Source organism: Trichosurus vulpecula, unplaced genomic scaffold (assembly GCF_011100635.1).
Source record: "Trichosurus vulpecula isolate mTriVul1 unplaced genomic scaffold, mTriVul1.pri scaffold_44_arrow_ctg1, whole genome shotgun sequence".
Taxonomy (NCBI): domain Eukaryota; kingdom Metazoa; phylum Chordata; class Mammalia; order Diprotodontia; family Phalangeridae; genus Trichosurus; species Trichosurus vulpecula.
In genome coordinates this window covers 76466-94555 of record NW_023494527.1, presented here as the reverse complement: position 1 = coordinate 94555, position 18090 = coordinate 76466, and the positions used below count along the sequence as shown (strand labels likewise).

At 41.7% G+C, this 18090-nt stretch overlaps 1 protein-coding gene across 1 annotated transcript in view; it reads right to left on the bottom strand.

The window, feature by feature from the left end:
• LOC118833347 (RNA-binding motif protein, X chromosome-like) overlaps positions 1–17788 on the bottom strand; it is a 27946-nt gene extending 10158 nt beyond the window's left edge. The window contains 2 exon segments of the mRNA XM_036740707.1: positions 17549–17688; positions 17773–17788. Coding sequence (XP_036596602.1) covers positions 17549–17688; positions 17773–17788 — 156 coding nt within the window.
• Positions 17789–18090: the final 302 nt, after the last annotated feature.

Below are 18090 nucleotides of genomic sequence, written 5' to 3'. Positions count from 1 at the left end.
GAGGGCCCAGTCTCTGGGAACCCCCTTGAATCTGGAATACAGTCTCTGGGAGCCCCCTTGAACTGTCCTCGAATCTTCCAATTAGATCTGGCCTTCCCCTAAGGCCACAAGCCTCACATTATCATTAGGCCCAAATGTCTACCTAGCCTTGCCCTTTGTTGCCCTTTGTTGTGCAGCTACTTCCCACCCTTAATCCCATTACCTCACCTTGCCCTCCTTGGACTTCCCCTCAAGACCCTCCCTAAACCCCTCCTCTAGTCACCCCAGACCACCCCTCAATCCCTCCTACAGTCTTTGTGTCTATAATCTCCACCTGGCCTCCATGAAGGTGCTCAGATTCAATCTAATTCAGTAGGTTGAATATGGCCCGCTTGTGGAAACAGGTGTCACAAGGTGGGGGGGATTTCTTAACACAGCCCATTGTGGTGAATCCCTAATAAACTTTCTCTTTTCCATTGGCTGAGAAGGCTTGAGTCGAATTCTTTGGGCAGGACCCGGTGCGTCAATATTTTGGGCTGCCCAGCACCCCTCAACCTTTTACCTCTTCATTTTTGGTGAGTTGGCCGGGAACAACTGCTAATCTCAAGTTCTTCTCCCGCAAGGACTGGAAGGTAAGCCTCTCCCTAACCCAAACCCTTTCTCGCTCTCCAAGCATTTTGGAAGTGCTTTTCAGGCCTGACTCCCCAGGTCCCCAGTAGGTCAGGCAGCTGCCCACTGTCTTGGACTCAGCCCGACACTCTCAGGTTCTCGGTCCAGTGGTTTATGTTCAAGGCCATGGACCTGGGCGCACATTCTGAAGCATAGAGGACAAGGACGGACGCCCTATCCGGAAGTGCGCCCCTATTTTCCCAATTCTCTCAGCGCTAGGGAATGGGAAAATCTCAGGTACTTTTTTGTGTTTAATTTTTTCCCGTCTTGCTTTGTTCCTTTTTGAGGCTTACCCCCAGATATTCCTTGCAGAGGAAGGGACTCCCAGCCCCCGCCAGGCCACAATGGGTCAAACTTTCTCGATTCCCAAAAATTCGCCCTTAGGCTGTCTTTCAGAAAACTGGAAAAAGTTTAAGTTCTCTAAAGAACTTAAAAAGAAAAAGCTGATATACCTTTGCAATACCGCTTGGCCACAATATCGCCTAGAAGACCACGAAGAGTGGCCTTATTTTGGGACTTTACAGTATAATACTCTTTTACAGTTAGAATTATATTGTCAGCGAGAAAGAAAATGGACAGAAATTCCTTACATAATGACCTTCATGGAGCTCTCTCGGAACCCCGTTCTCAGAAAAGATTGTAGTAGAGCAGCAATGGGACTCAACAGGACATTTGGGATAACCACTTCCTTATGGTCCCCAGGGCTTCAGCCCCAGCCCCTTCTCCTGCTCCCCAACCTCCTTGGAGCACCTATGTTTCCTGTGCTCCCCCTTCCATCGCCATCCCCTCTTTCTCTTGGTTTCCTGTAGTGCAATCCTCTTAATCCTGCCTCCTTCATGGTCCGAGTCTCCTACCCTGCATCTCCTCCCATGGCCCCTCCCGCCTGGGCGACCCATGCTCAGGTCCCAGCCAAGGGTATTGTTGAGATGCCTCCCTCTGTGTCCTCTTCCCCTGAAGGGACCCCTACTCAGGTTCTAGCCTCACAGCCTGTCCCTATTTCAGTCCCTGCAGTATCTACCACCATGGGCCCTACCCCCGAGGCAACCCCTACTCAGGTTCCAGCCTCAGGCCCTGCCCCCATGGCAGTATGCCCTCCCCTGGGCCCTCTCTCTGAGGTGGCTCCCACTCAGGTCTCTTTGGTATCTCCCTCTCTGACCCCTACCCCTTCTCAGGTACTAGCTGATCTTCTCCCTTGCCAGCCAGATGACAGGCCTTGCAGTCTAATCTACCTCAGTCAGCAGCTCCCAGCCCCTCCCTTACCAGAAGCTGGACTTCTTGTATCCCTCCCTGACCTCCAGGTCCCACAGTGCCTTCAAGGCTTTTTCCCTTGAGGGAAATGCCTGCTTCCCCTGCTGGGACAAGGACAGTGCATGTTCCATTCTCCATTTCAGATCTCATCCAAATTAACGAAATACTGGGGAGATACTCAGAAGATCCCACTAAGTTTACTGAGGGTTTTAGGGATCTGTCCCTGCAATTTGAACTTTCTTGGTGTGATCTGCATATCCTTTTCTCTAGCTGTTGTACCACTGAGGAGAAGAGGAGAATATGGGAACACGCTCAAAAATTTGGGGATCGTTTGGCTAGCAATAACCCCATAAAATACTCCCCAGGAAGAGCTGCCCTTCCAACTAGTGACCCAGGATGGAATTATCAAAGGAGTGAGGATAGAGAAAAGAGACCATATGGTACTTGGCCCGTTAGAAGGCCTAAGAACTGCATTTCAAAAGCAAATAAATTTTCAAAAATCAGGGAAGTTACTCAGGGAGAAAAGGCAAACCCTGCTCTTTTCCAAGCCCGGCTAGTAGAAGCCATTAGGAAGTATACAAATTTGGATCCTGATTCTGTTGAAGGGGCGGCAATACTTAACATGTATTTCATTAATCAGTCTGCCCCAGATATTAGGAGGAAACTGCAGAAATTGGCAACGGGGCCCCAAACACCTCAGGCCCAATTACTGGGCTTGGCCTTTGGAGTGTATAACAATAGAGACCTAGTTGCAGTAGAGGAAAGAAAACGCAGGGAAAGAGCTAGAGACAGAGAACACTCTCAATTCTTGGCTGCTGCCATGGCCAGGAAGAGAACCAAGGAGGGCCCCTCCAGGGAGCCCCTGTGGAAAACATTATACTATTTTATATTATTTTTGTAATTTCAATAAGACTCAGGGCCTGAACTACTTAACCAGAAGAAAAGCCTGATCCTAACAGTCTCTGTGTTCTCTGAGTAAGCTCAGAGATACCTCTATCTTGTATCAACAAATCCAGATGGAGCATTTCTTGCTCTGTCCATGGCCATTAAGGGGGAAAACCTTGACCCCAGACACTATCTTGAATTATGTGACTTTTCCCTATCTTAACATTTTATGGGCATATACTATGTTGTGGAATGTTAATGGCCAATTAAACACAGAGATCCTGGGGTTGTAAATCCAATTGACACTTTGACAACCATCTAATTTGTTGTATTTACAATCTATTCCATTAAGGAAAATACTCTTCTTGTATCATAGTAAAACATACATGGGGGTCATAAAAATGAGGTCATACAGGCTTGCTAGCTCTGCTAAAATAACGTATATAAGTTTTCTCATTGCTTTGTTCAGGCAGCCAGAGTTTATACTCTGACTCCTTTTACGTACAAGTAAACTAGCTCCGCTATGCTTTAAGGGAAAATAATAAACAACATGGATTTTTCTATCACCTAGCTCTGTTATTTCCTTCAACCAAATTTTCAGGTTTAACAGTTATAGTGCTGTGACTTTCGGATGGAAATGATGGAAACGGGACAACGCAGCCCAACCTTGCCAACGCTTTTGGGCGCCATAGGACTAATTTTTCCTGGAATTTTTGCCTTGACAAGGTGGGCTAAGTTGTCTCTCTTCCCAGCTTCCAAAAAGAACTCCCACAAAATTGGCTGAAGTCTGGAAATTCCCTTTAAGCTAGCTCTGGGGGCAGGGATCAAATCTGTGGTAAAACACAGATCTGAGGTCAAAGGCACATAGATCCCCTGGAAACACTGATTGATCTAGAAAATTAACTATGGATCAGTCAAAAACTAGAATTAGAAGTCCAACTGTTCCTGCACTCCCTCTCCTCCTTCCCTTGGAGGCTCTGGTCCTGGGGAGAAAAACTGCACTTTGCTTTTTCCCTCCCCTTCTGCCTCCCAGGAAGGGCTCTGATCCTGAGGGAGGTAACTCTGTTCTGCTACTGTTGCCTCCTCTCTCTCTTCCCTCCCCACTCCCTTTCCCCCTTCCCTTAAGGGCTCTGTTTTTGCCTTCTGCCCTATTCCTGCTTCCTTCCCTTGAAGGCTCTGATTATGGGGAGGATAAATGCATTTTATCCTTACTCCTCGCCTTCCTTTACCTTTCCTAGTCCTCCTCCATCTCCCCTTTCCCCCTTCCTAAGCGACAGGATATGGAGAGTCAGAAAAACCAGGTACGCCAAGGCTTCCCCAAAGACCATAGGGGTGCTAATAGCTAACTCATGAAAGCTTCTAATTCTCTGTTGTTTGAACTCTGAGCTCAGTCTGTAGTTGTTCTGTATTTGTTTTGTTAATTGTCTGTTAACTGTCTGTGTGAGAGCCTGTGCTGTGAAATGTCTATACTGTGTAAAATCTGAAACGCAGGCAGCCAGAGAATTCTAAGGCTGCAGTTAGGGAAACAGAGACTCTATTTCCTTATTCAATGTTTGGCCTGGTCAGCCGAACTTGAAGAAAAAAATAGAGCTGAAACATTTTAGCATATTCTGGGATTGATTATTCATTAAAAGTTTGGAAATTGGTTAGTTGGATTTTGGGACAGAACTCCTGAGACTGTAAAATCCCTCCAGGAGCTCACTCTTGCTACAACACCCTCCCAATGCTGATCACTTAGGTGAAGTTACTAGAGTTACAATCATTGAGATCTTTCACCATTGTTGTCTTGTCTCTGACCAAGCCAGAGCTGCAGTAAAAGTTAGAGCCGCTAAACAAACTCCTTTCCTCCCGAATTAGATTAGGAGAAGAGAATGCAGGAGAATGGTAGGGAAAACTTAAATCCTCCTTCCCCACCTGGCAAAAGGAGGAGAAGGACAGAATTTCACAGACTGACAGTATTCTGACAGTCCTGCGCCCCTGGGTACCTTTGTAGCCCAACCTTGTTGGCAAAGTTTGGAATTGTCACTCAGGTCCTATGCATTCTGCCCACTCTGAACTCAGCAGCTGCAAACCGCCCTAGGCTCAGTAACTTCTGCAGTTGTGGGGGAAGGGTGAGGTAGATGGATTTGGAGTTTCTGCCTCCCAGAATTGTCACCACTGGGATACTAGCTTCTGCTCTAGGTAACTTCTCTAGGTAACTTCACACTTCTTGTTCCAATTGCAAAACTGTATTTTAATCTCTGTTTGACCTGTTTCCTGAGTTTTAAAGGGAAAGTAGTAATGATGGTTGTTAATGTCTATCATTTTAAAAATATATATATTTATATATGTTAATCTGGAGGTTTATGGACTAATTTGTGAATGAATCCAAATGTTTAAAGGTTATTTTGCTTTAAGAAGGAAGGGGGAGGGGCAACAATTACTGGGATTTGAGTTTTTACTGAAGGAAAGAACAGTAGGGGTCTCAAACCTGGCTTTTTAAAGTCAGCAAAGGTGATGTTTTTAGGATAAGATTAGGTTTTGAGGAGGATGTGGGTCTTAGGGATACAGTTCTTTTAGTGAAGCTTGCCATCTGATGGGAAAGAACCCACCCTCAGGGGGAGATGTGGCAGATCTCTTTAATCAGAAATAAGCAGGTAGTGACAAAAGGGAAGTTATCTGCCAGAATCTGTTACCATTGTGAAAGCAGTTGTTTTTAAAAATGGGAAATTGGATAAATGCAAATATGTAAAATCTTGTTGTTTTAATCAAATGACTGGTTATATCGGTACTCTTGTATAGTCAAATGAAAGAAAATGTGGTTTCCAATGTGTTAATGAGAATAATTAGAAAGGGAAGAGAAGTTTTATGATGTAGGGTTGAATCATTACCCCGTGGACTAAGGCTGGGATTTTGAAGTTATATTGTATTTATGTGAAATAGAGTTCTTAGATGTTATAAAGTGATATAAGAGCAATTAGGTATTGACACCAATAGTCTAATTAATTACTGCGACTAAATCAGAGACATCTTCAGTTTAGGTAACACAGTTCTAGAAGTATTTTGGAAAATGTTTTGTGATTTTAAGCGAGAGTTAGAGCTTAACAATGTGTATAAGACTCAATTCCTTATGAGTTGTTTTGTGTTATGGTTGAAATGTAAAAGGGAAATTGAATAATAGGTTTGAGAGGTTTGGAAAGGTAAATAAAAGCTTGAGGGGATACAAAAGGCAGATGAGAAAGTTAGGGGACAAATAGGAGTTAGCTAAGCCTCCCCTGTCCTGAGCATGATAGTTTCAGATACTTTCAGCAAGTTGGGAAAGAGTGTGAGGAAGTATTTAGAAGCTGGAAATGTTATGTAGCTGGATTTGTTAATTATTAGCTCAATGAAATTTGGGCAGTCTCATGTGAAGGATATTTATTTGCTATTTAAGATTTTATGGGACTACAATTTAATATTGTTTTAAGCTCTGATTACAGGTTTAGGTCATGTGAAGCCAGTAGTAGTATGGCGGGCATTGCAAGCTGAGAACTTGAAAGGTTTGTGCCTGGGAAAAAGTCTTGAAGACGACCTTGGACACAGCCTAGGTAGGATCTTCCTGACTCTATTTCCCAATTCTGCTATTTCCTTTCTGAAAAGGAAAGTCTCCACCTGATTACTCTTAAGCCCTGCTTTCAGCACCTGGTGACTATAAGATTGACTATCAGATATGACTGGTGCCTAGAATCAAACAGAGCTAAGGAAGTTCTTTCCTTCTGTTAAGATATATGACATAGTTCCTCATTTCTTTCATAGCAAATTTATATTAACAAGAAGTTTTGTAAGCACTATTCTAAATCTATTAGGTAATAGAAGAATATTGAAATATCTCTGAGTTATTATAATAGGATACAGGTATGAATAGCTTACAATTTTAACCTATGTTCATGGCCAAACAAAACATTGAAATAATATAGGGATAACATCCTCCAAAAGGGGGAAATGATTAGGCAAAGCAAATAAGGCAAAGATTTAATGTGATCAACGTCTAAGAGAAGGAAGGGATAGGAAATTTTGAAAAAGGCAATTCCCCTAAGAATTATATACAGATGTCTATGACTGGTTCCAAAATTTATCAATTCTGGAAATTCGAGCTAAGTATGTTTTGGTAATAAGATCTTAAATGTGGATTTTTGCACAAGGAAATTGTATGAGACATTGTTACAAGTGAAATTATATCTCCTTTGTAAGGTATCTGTCTGATGATTTTAAAGGAATATGAGTTCAATTTATGGTCGGACCTTCATATTTTAAAGGATTCTTATACCAGGTACAAAATTTAGGTAAGGACAGAAACAGTAGATGATATATGAACTGAAATACTCTGAAGTTAAAGGAAGGAGAACCAAATTTAAGTGATTGTACTAAGTTATATTAAGTTAGAATTGTTTGAGAATTTCTAGATCTGAACCAGAGAAGCAGAACTCTCTTTTACTATCTAGGTATTGTATTTGTTTGAACTTAGCCCTGCATGGCTGGGACCTATGTTGTGTTGTTTTTCTCTCAATTATCAAATCATATGTATTCTGGAAGCTCCTATCAGATTTGACTACTTCTACAGCTGCCAACTTGTGGATGGACTCCTTGGTCCTTCTGTCACATCTGCCCCTGATCCCAAGTGGACATCTGATCCTATAGGACACCTTGCCCTCCGGTTTCAAAGGAGCCAGCATCAGACGCAGGCAGCCCCTCCTGAGACTCTGGACCAGAACCTGTACGAAGGACAACTCTCTTTCTGAGTCCCTTGTGTTCCCAGGACTGTTTACTTGTACCTTTGGTGTCTTTAGCTTATTTTACTTAAGTGCTCTAGTTTCCCCATCGTGCTCCCTACTGATCCCCCTTGCAACTTGCTCCCCCTGCTTGTTTACAAGTAGTTTATAATTTACTGTCCATCTCTGGGGATGTCCAAACACAGAAAGAAAAAAAAAAACCCTGAATCCACCTAGGTAAAGATTTTTACAACTTTACCCCTGAGGAAGATAGAGGTTTTTCCATACCTTAATTGGTCTTCAGGTGAAGCTTTCAGCTTACCTTTGACCAAAAGGAGGAAATGTGGATTTTTAGAACTTTTAAGGTAGAGTTTTTTTGTTTTTTTTTTCCATACCTTAATTGGTCTTCAGGCGAAACCTTCAGTTTGCCTTTGACCAAAAGGGGGAAATGTGGAATGTTTTATACCATTCTGTAGCCCGAATTAATGAGTAACTGGAAGAAGATCGAGGACCTGGGCTTCTTTGTTCTCTAAACTTTGCTCAGGAAATACACCTACCTCTGTTGACAAGGCCAGATCAGACTTACTTAAGGATGTTTTTTCCCCTGTTAGCCATTGAGGGATGAGAATCTAATCCTGAGAGGGGTACCTTGCTTAAATATTTTGCAGGTATATACTTTAACTGACCCTTGACAAAACTCTTGTCTTTACAAACTTTTCACATGGTATGTTGATGAAGGAAGAGCACAGGCTGTGGGGGTCCTAACGCAGTCCTTAGTTGCCTAAGACAGTTGCCTGCTTTAGAAACAATTAGACTCCCTGGCTGCTACAGCCACTCTAATAGAAAAAGCTTCTGAATTTCTACCTGAGCCTTCCCCTCTATTGTTACTATATGCATGCCTTCAGTTACTTCCCAAACCCCTGCTCAACAAGATGCGTTTAGGGAATTTTTACTGCAAACTTTTCACCTGGCACCAGCCTAAGCTGATATTGAGTGATTTTCAGGGGACCAATGTCCCCCTTAGCTCACCACCCTGCTAGCACTTTGGCTGTCCCCTCATTTTATTGATCCTGTCTGTAACTATAGGTTCCTGTTTACTCTCTCATAACCCCAACCTTATCTGTTCTCATGTTAATTCTGTCCCTATCTTAGTAGCCCAAACCTCAGGTACTCTGCATCAAGTCATTCCTTTTCAAATATTTGAAATGTTCCATAAAAGAAGTGGGAGATGTGATACCTGAGTAGCCAGCTATTGGTAGAAAAACCCTGCCCCCAGTCCCTAACTGGAAACCCCACTCTGCATAACAAAAAAACGACTAAGTTCCTGCCCTTTGGCAGTGTCCTGGGCCCCCAAGACTTTTCCAAGGAATGTGAGCTAATTAAATCGAAAAGCCTAATGCCTAACGATCTTCCTTTGTCTAACTGAGTGGTCTCAGAGATGTCTCTATCTTATGTCAACATGCATAGAGCATTCCTTGCTCTGTCCATGGTCATTAAGGGTGAAAATCTTGACCCCAAACACTATCTTGAATTATGTGACTTTTCCTTATCTTAATGTTTTATGGGCATATACTATGTTATGAAATATTAGTGGCAAATTAAACACAGAGATCCTGGGTTGTAATTTCAGTTGACACTTTGTCAGCTGTCTGATATGTTGTATTTACAATCTATTCAGGAGGTTCCTCTTCTTGTATCATGGTCATAAAAAGTGAAAAGACACAGGCTTGCCGAGTCTGCAAAATAACACATGTAAACTTCAAAAGATAACCATTGTACCCTGTATTCTCTATATAAACTATAATTGCACTTCAAAACAAGGCCATTGATTTGGGTTGTAGCTCCAATGACCACTGGCTAATAAATTCTCCATTTAAAAATTATACTCTGTGGAGTGTATCACTCACATTTGGTATTACAATCATTGAATCCTTCAGTGCTCTGCTGTAAATTATGTGTCTCATTTTGTCAATGAGAGATTTAAGCAAGGAATGCGAACACGCACATGATTTTATGGTTCAGAATTGGAAAGCATGACAAACTCTTCCAGGAACAGGTAGGGGAAGTAGAACATTTCTTTGGGCAGTAAAGAATCAGATGCCAGAACCCAAAAATACTCTCCATTTTAGCAGTAATTATGTGGCAAAGGTAGCAATCCCTACTCAAGGTATTTACAAGGAGATTAAAACACAGTATTAGCCCACAGATCCCAGTGGTCATCTCAGCTTCCCCACCCACCAACCACTAGGGCCCTGCCTTAAAGAGGCACTCACCAATCCTAACTGGTTACCTGTCTCTTTCCTCTCCATACCCAGTGCTCTAGTCTGCAACATTCTGGTGTCCACTCTCTCCTCAGCACTCTCTTCTGCAGTTCTGTGGACTTGAAACTCCTTCTGCTTGTCCTTGTGTTCATTTTCCAATTCATCCTGTTCTTCCGAATTCAGAAATCTGGCTTCCAAATACCTGCCTTCCGATTGTGTAAGTACTTTTGAGGGCCCCTGATCTTCATGCCCTATAGGTGTAAGTGTGTGGGAAATATCTTTAAGTACAGGATGCCTTCCTTAAAATATCTGCAGGCCTCTCTTCCCAGTCTCCATGGGAGGCCTATTGCACAGGTGTAAATATCAAAAAAGACATTACAGGCCGCGGCAGAAAGGTTGGGTTTGCGATTGTTGTCGTTCAGGTTACTGCCCGAGGTTTTACTAACATGATGGTTATTTTAAAAGCTGCTATGTTGTGATGTGTTAACGGTGTGCTCTATAGAAAATGCTTTAACATTCTGTAGTAATTTTCTCATTAGGCATATCTTTTCCTTGACATGTATATGGGTTTGAAATTCTGAGAACATTCATTGACCTCTTGATCCAATGGCACATGACCACATTATCCTGGAGAGGATATCCCAAAGGCATACTTTACAGACCATATTATCGAATGATGAAAGTGAGGGCCTCAGATCTCGAGGGAACAATTGCTGATCCTATATTTTTTCAGTACCTTACTGAGATCTGAACAAGTTTAAAAGATGCTTTGTGCCAGAGATGTCGTTTCTTCTTTTCTTGACGCACTGATGTGGAAGCCCTCAATGTCTACTTAGTATCAGTTGGTTTGCAGGGAGTTGGTGCACTGTGGAGATTTTTGTTCATTTTTCTCCTTGTAAATAGAGAGATAATCAAAGCGCCTACAACTTGAAATAGCACTGTTATTCCCAAATACATTTGTAAAGCATTTTGACAACCTCAAAGAATCATCCAGATGAGTCCTACACTTCTCATGGTCAGCATGGCAAGTGTGATTGAATAAATTCTTTTCACAACTGGCTCCAATTAGAAACAAAAGGATGCAATGCTTGTCAGATGACAAGGGTGCCATGCGCCTATTCTCCATTCATACTCTAATGTCGATGTGATGATCTGAGCTCCTCAACTGCATACGATATGGAAATTGTTATCTAGTCTCCTGCGCATGTTGAAATAGAACACACAAACACGAACACAAACGGAGCACAGAAAAGTGTGCCCCTAAATGCTGCTGTTTGGATCAAAACAAAGTGCTCAAATCCCCTATGATGCTCTCCTGGCTCTGGTCCACTCACTCAGCATTATGTTGTGTAGGTTTTTCCAGGTTATTACGAAGTCCGTATCATCCCAATTTCTTATCCCACGATTGTATTCCATTACCTTCATATACCACAGGTTTTTCAGCCATTCCCCAATTGATGGGCGTCCCCTTGATTTCCAATTCTTGGCTACCACAAAGACGGCTGCTATAAATATCTTTGTACATATGGGTCCCTTTCCCTCTTGTGTGATTTCTTTGGGATACAACCCTAAAAGTGGTATTGCTGGGTCAAAGGGTATGTACATTCCTATGGTTCTTTGGGCATAGTTCCAAATTACTCCCCAAAATGGCTGGATCATCTCACAACTCCACTAGCAATGTAACAATTTTCCAGTTCTCCCACATCCTCTCCAGCATTTATCATCCTCCTGCTTTGTTATTTGATCCAATCTTACAGGACAGATATGGTATCTAAGAGTTGTTTTGATTTGTATTTCTCTAATCAGTGGTGATTCAGAGCATTTTTTCATATGCCTAGGGCTAGCTTTAATTTCTTGCTCTGAAAACTGCCTGTTTATATTCTTTGACCATTTCTCAATTGGGGAATGGCTTGTATTCCTACATATTTGGCTTAGTTCACTGGATATTTTAGAAATGATGCCTTTATCAGAAATACTGGTTGTAAAGATTTTCTCCCAATTTTCTGCTTCCCTCCTAATTTTTGTTGCATTGGCTTTTGTTGTATAAAAACTTTTCAATTTAACATAATCAAAATTATCCATTTTGCATTTTGTAATGCTCTCTATCTCTTCTTGGGTCATGAATTCTTTTCTTTTCCATAAATCTGATAAGTAAACTATTCCTTGCTCTCCCAAATTACTTATAGTATCACCTTTTACTCCTAGATCATGAACCCATTATGACTTTATTCTGGTATATGGTGTCAGATATTGGTCTATGCCCACTTTCTGCCCTACCATTTTCCAATTTTCCCAGCAGTTTTTCTGAAATAGTGAATTCTTAGCCCAGAAGCTGGCCTCTTTGGGTTTTCAAAGAATAGATTGCTATAGTTGTTGACTTCTCCCTCTTGTGTACCTATTCTATTCCACTGATCCATGCCCCTGTTTCTTAGCCAGTAACAGGTAGTTTTCATGACTGCTGATCTGTAGTACAGTTTAATATCTGGTATGGCTAGGCTACCTTCTCTAGCATTTCTTTTCATTAATACCCTAGATATTCTAGACCTCTTGTTTTTCCAGATGAATTTTGTTATTATTTTGTCCAGCTCAGTAAAATAATTTTTTGGTAGTTCGATTGGTATGGCACTGAATAGATAGATTAATTTAGGTAAAATTGACATTTTTATTATATTAGCTCGGCCTAACCATGAGCAACTGATATTTTTCCATTTATTTACATGTACCTTTATTCGCATGAAAATAGTGTCATAGTTATATTCATATACGCCCTGGGTTTCTCTTGCCAAATACAGTCCCAAATATTTTATAGTGCCTTCAGTAACTTTGAATGGAATTTCTCTTTCTATCTCTTGCTGTTAGGCTTTTTCAGTAATGTGTAGGAATGCCGAGGATTTATGTGGGTTTATTTTATATCCTATGACTTTGCTAAAGTTATTTATTATTTCACATAGTTTTTTACTTGATTCACTAGGATTCTCCTAATAAATCATCATATCGTCTGCAAAATGATAATTTAGTTTCTTCCTTTCCTATTCTAATTCCTTCAATTTCTTTTTCTTCTCTTATTGCTAGAGCTAACGTTTCTACTACCAAATTGAATACTAAGGGTGATAATGGACATCCTTGTTTCATCCCTGATCTTACTGGGAATGTATCTAGCTTGTCCCCATTACAAGTAATGCTTGTTGATGGTTTAAGGTAGATGCTATTTATAATTTTAAGGGAGGTTCCATTTATTCCTATGCTTTCTAGTGTTTTTATTAGGAATGGGTGTTGTACTTTGTCAAAGGCTTTTTCTGCATGTATTGAGATGATCATATGATTTCTGCTAGTTTTGTTGTTGATATGGTCAATTATGCTAATAGGTTTCCTAATATTGAACCAGCCTTGCATTCCTGGAACAAATCCTATCTGGTCATAATGTATTATTCTCGTGATGAGTTCCTGCAATCTTTTTGCTAAGATTTTATTTAAATTTTTTGCATCAATATTCATTAGAGAAATTAGTCTTTAATTTTCTTTCTCTCTTTTGACTCTACCTGGTTTGGGTATTAGTATCATATCTGTGTCATAAAAAGAATTTGGTAGGACTCCTTTTTCACCTATTTTCCCAAATAGTCTACAAAGTATTGGAAGTAGTTTTTCTTTAAATGTTTGTTAGAATTCACATGTCAAACCATCTGGCCCTGGACAATTTTTCCTAGGGAGGTCATTGATGGCATGCTCAATTTCTGTTTCTGAGATGGAGTTATTTAGAAATTTTACTTCCTTTTCAGTTAACCTGGGCAGTTTATGTTTTTGTAGACATTCATCCATATCTCTAAGGTTGTCAAATTTATGGGCATACAGTTGGGCAAAATAATTCCCAATTATTGTTTTGATTTCCTCTTCATTAGAGGTTCCCTCACCCTTTTCATTTTTGTTACTGGTAATTTCATTTTCTTCTTTCTTTTTTTTAATCAGATTAGCCAAAAGTTTATCAATTTTATTGGTTTTTTTCATAAAACCAGCTCTTTGTTTTATTTATTAATTCAATACCCAGATCATTGGTCTCCTTTTTCCATATTTTATTAATGTAAGCATTTAGAGATATAAAACTTCCCCTAAGAACTGCTTTTGCTGCATTCCATAAGTTTTGGTATGTTGTTTCATTATTGTCATTCTCTTGAACGAAGTTATTAATTGTTTCTCTGATTTGTTCTTTGGCCCACTCATTCTTTAGAATTAGATTATTTAGTTTCCAATTAGTTTTCCATGGTTCTTTATTAAAAATGATTCTTATTACATCATTATCTGAAAAGGATGCTTCGACTACTTCTGCCTTTCTGCACTGGATTGTGAGGTTTTTATGCCCTAGTACATGGTCAATTTTTGAGTATGTGCCATGTACCGCTGAGAAGAATGTATATTCCTTTTTCTCCCCATTCAGTTTTCCCCGGAGTTCTATCATATCTCCATTTTATAAAATTCTGTTTACCTCCTTAACTTTTTTGTTATTTATTTTGTGGTTAGATTTATCAAATTCAGAAAGGGGGAGGTTGAGGTCTCCCAATATTATCATTTTCCTGTCTATTTCTTCCTGTAACTCCTTTAAACTCTCCTCTAAGAATTTTTATGCCTTACCACTTGGTCCATATATGTTAAGCAATGATATTGGTACATTGTTTATGGTGCCTTTTAGCAGGATATAATGCCCTTCCTTATCTCTTTTAATTAAATCTATCTTTATTTTTGCTTTGTCTGACATTAGTATTGCTACACCTGCTTTTTTTTTTTACTTTAGCTGAGGCACAATATATTTTACTCCAGCCTTTTACCTTTACCCTATGTGTATCCCCCTGTTTCAAATGTGTTTTTTGTAAACAGCATATTGTAGGATTATGGCTTGTAATCCATTCCGCTATCTGCTTTTGTTTTATGAGAGTGTACATCCCCTTCACGTTCAGAGTTGTGATTTCTATCTGTGTCTTTTCTCCATCCTAGTTCCCCGTTTGTGCTTTTATTTCTCCCTTTCCCCTTCTCCTCCTCAACAAAATTTTGCTTTTGACTGCCACCTTCCTCAATTTGCCCTCCCTCTTTATTACCCTCCCTTATCTTACCATTTCCCACTTGCTACTTCTCCCTTCCCTTCTGACCAACCCCCTCCCTTTTTCCCCCCTTTCCCTCCTACTTCCTGTAGGACAAGTTACTTTTCTAAACTTCTCGGGGTATGTTATTCCCTTCTTGAACTAGATCAGATGATTTTACCTCTCAGGGTGTCATTTTCTCTCTTTAGATTCTGTATCTCCGTAGCCATTTCACCAATCTTATTCTTTAGGGACTTGATTTTGTCTTCTTTTGGCTCCCTAATTTGGTTTTTAAAATCCTCCTTTAACTCTTCCACCAATGCTTTTTGGGCTGGAGACCAGTTCACAATATGTTTTGAGGTATCAGACACATCTATAGTGTCATTACTGACTGCTTCCATATTGGTATTTTGATCCTGCCTGTCTCTATAAAAAGAATCTATTGTCCTCGGGTTTTTTTTTGTGTGTTCTTCTTCGTGTTTGTTGTTTTGCCTTTTCCTGGCTTAACAACAAATTTCTGCCTATGGGTCTCAGGGCTCTCTGTCCCAGATTTCTTATTCTGGCAATTGTGAGTCTAGAATTATAGCCTTCGGTTTCCTGAGGTGTGGGGGAGTGTCTGGCTCCCTGGCATCTCACTCCCTATGGGTGCTCTCCAGCACTTGCTTTTCAGCAATGGTCTCAGCTGTTTGTTGTTTGAACTGATCTCTGGCTCATCCCCTGGGAGAGCAAGATTAGGTCTGGGCTCCTGGTGTTGACGCCTGGCGACTCTACCGCTCTGGGACTAATGAACTTCTACTATTTGTCCACTGAAGCCCCACTTCTTTCTCTTCTGTTCCAGCTTTCTTTTTTTTCCCCTGAGGAATTCTCTGGGTGAGGGGGTTAAGGATTAAAGCCGTTTACCTGGCCATTATGTCTCCCACAAGTTCAAGAAGCCACGTTTCTGGGCTGTAAGCATCAGGAGTTGGTGTTTCCTGGGCGAAGGCGTTGCGCTACCTCTCCTCACCTCCACAGACTGCCGTCCTGTGTTGGGAGGCCTGGGGATCTTTGCCGGTTTCAGGCGCCCAGCTTTCTGCCAGCCTGTCTCCCATGTGGATTTCCCCACCGGCCGCTTCCACTTTGGTCTGGCGCAGCTCCACACAAAGAGCGCTCTCCAATGCTACAGTTCCGTGCCTTGGGCCTTTCAGACTCTCCCACCTCGGAAATTTGCCCCACGCAGACTGCTCACGGTTTCTGACTCTCTCAAATCTGCTCAAATTCACTTATGTATGGGAATCTGAGAGACCTTGTGAGAGAGCTCCGGTAAGACGCTGCCTTCATGCGGTCATCTTGGCTCTGCCCCCCCCCCCCACCATAGTTTCAAATGATGAAAGTGAGGGCCTCAGATCTTGAGGGAACAGTTGCTGATCCTATATTGCTTCAATACGTTACTGAGAACTGAACAGGTTTAAAAGATGCTGTGTGCCAGAGACGTCGTTTATTCTTTTCTTCACCCACTGATGTGGAAGCCCTCAATATCTACTTATTATCAATTGGTTTTCATGGAGTTGGTGCACTGTCGATATTCTTGTTCATTTTTCTCCTTGGAAATAGGGAGATAATCTGTTGTACCGACAGCGAGTAAGACACACCACAGAATATAAGTTTTAAATGGGGAAGTTTATTAGCCGGAGACCGTTAGGGGCAATTAGATCTGACCAAATCAAAATGGTGTCCCGTAGAAGTGGAAGTGTAGTTTATATAGAGAATACAGGGTACAGTCGTTAATTGTGATTTTGCAGACTCAGCACGCCTGTGTTATTTCACTTTTTATGACCATGAAACAGTAAGAGGAACCTCCTGAATAGATTGTAAAATACAACATATCAGATAGCTGACAAAGTGTCAACTGAAATTCCAACCCAGGATCTCTTTGTCCAACTTGCCATACCTTCCCACAACATGGTATGCTGAAGATAAGACAAAAGTCATATGATTCAAGATAATGTTTAGGGCTGAAGCTTTCATCCTTAATGGCCATAGACAGACCAAGGGATGTTCCACCTCAGTCTGTTGACATAAGATAGAGACATCTCTGAGCCCACTCAGTTAGACAAAGGAAGATCATTAGGCATTAGGCTTTTCCCGGAAATTTGCTTACATTCCTTGGAAAAGTCTTGGGGCCCAGGACACTCACCAAGTGGCAGGAACGCAGTCTGTTTTTTATGCAGACTGAGGTTTGTAATTAGGGACGGGCAGGGTTTTTTCTAGCAATAGCTGGCTTACTCAGGTATCACAATTTTCGCACTTTTTTAGGGAACTATTCAAATCTTTGAAGAAGGAATGAGTTGATCCAGAGCACCTGAGGTTTAGGCCACTAAGATAGGTACAGAATTCACATGAGAACGAATAAGGTTGGAGATATGAGAGAGTAAACAGGGACCTATAGTGAGGGCCACAATCGATAAAATGAGGGGGCCAGCCAAAGCACTGAGCAAGGTGGTCAGCCAAGGGGAGGCATTGAAAAGGGTCTGATACCAGTTCTCTACACTCTCCCTCTCCTTCTGCCTCTTCCGCAGTCCTTCCCTGACCATAGCGAGACTTTCATGAATGACCCCCGAATTGTTAGCATAGAAGCAGCAAGTTTCTCCCAGGGCGGCGCAAAGGCCCCCTTGCTTCAGAAAAAGAAGGTCCAGACCCCTCCTGTTCTGGAGGACCATTTCAGCCAGGGAATGACCTGCCGCTCTAGCTGAGCAATGGATTTCTCAATGTGCGTGATATCCAGGTCGACTTGCGTACTTAATTCGCGATAACTGCTGTCACTGCAGATAAGGGCTGCAGTGCCCACCGCGGTTGAGCCAGCCAACCCCAACCCCACTAGCAAAGGGATAAGGATGGGCACAGCTCACCGAGACCTCCCTGTACATACTAGCTCGGAGTGCGAGGAGAAGAACTCTCTACCTTCCAAACCAGTCATGCGGGAGAACCTCGGTACAATTGTGACCAAGACACAGAGGTGATCCTGTTGTGTCAGCAGTATCAAAGCACAGGCACATCAGGTCAGGCCATCTTTGCAGGCCATCCAGGAGCTGGGTGGGGCCATGAACAAGTAGGGATCAGATTCGGGATTAGTCACCTCTATGGTTCTGGAGCAGAATCTATGGAGGCGATTCGAGGGAGATGTGGAGGAAGTGGTCAGGCAGGTACCTGTCCCCAGCAAGTCTCCCAATGTAAGCTTAGGCTGGTCCCAGGTGCATAGAGTAGAAATAGAAGTTCCCT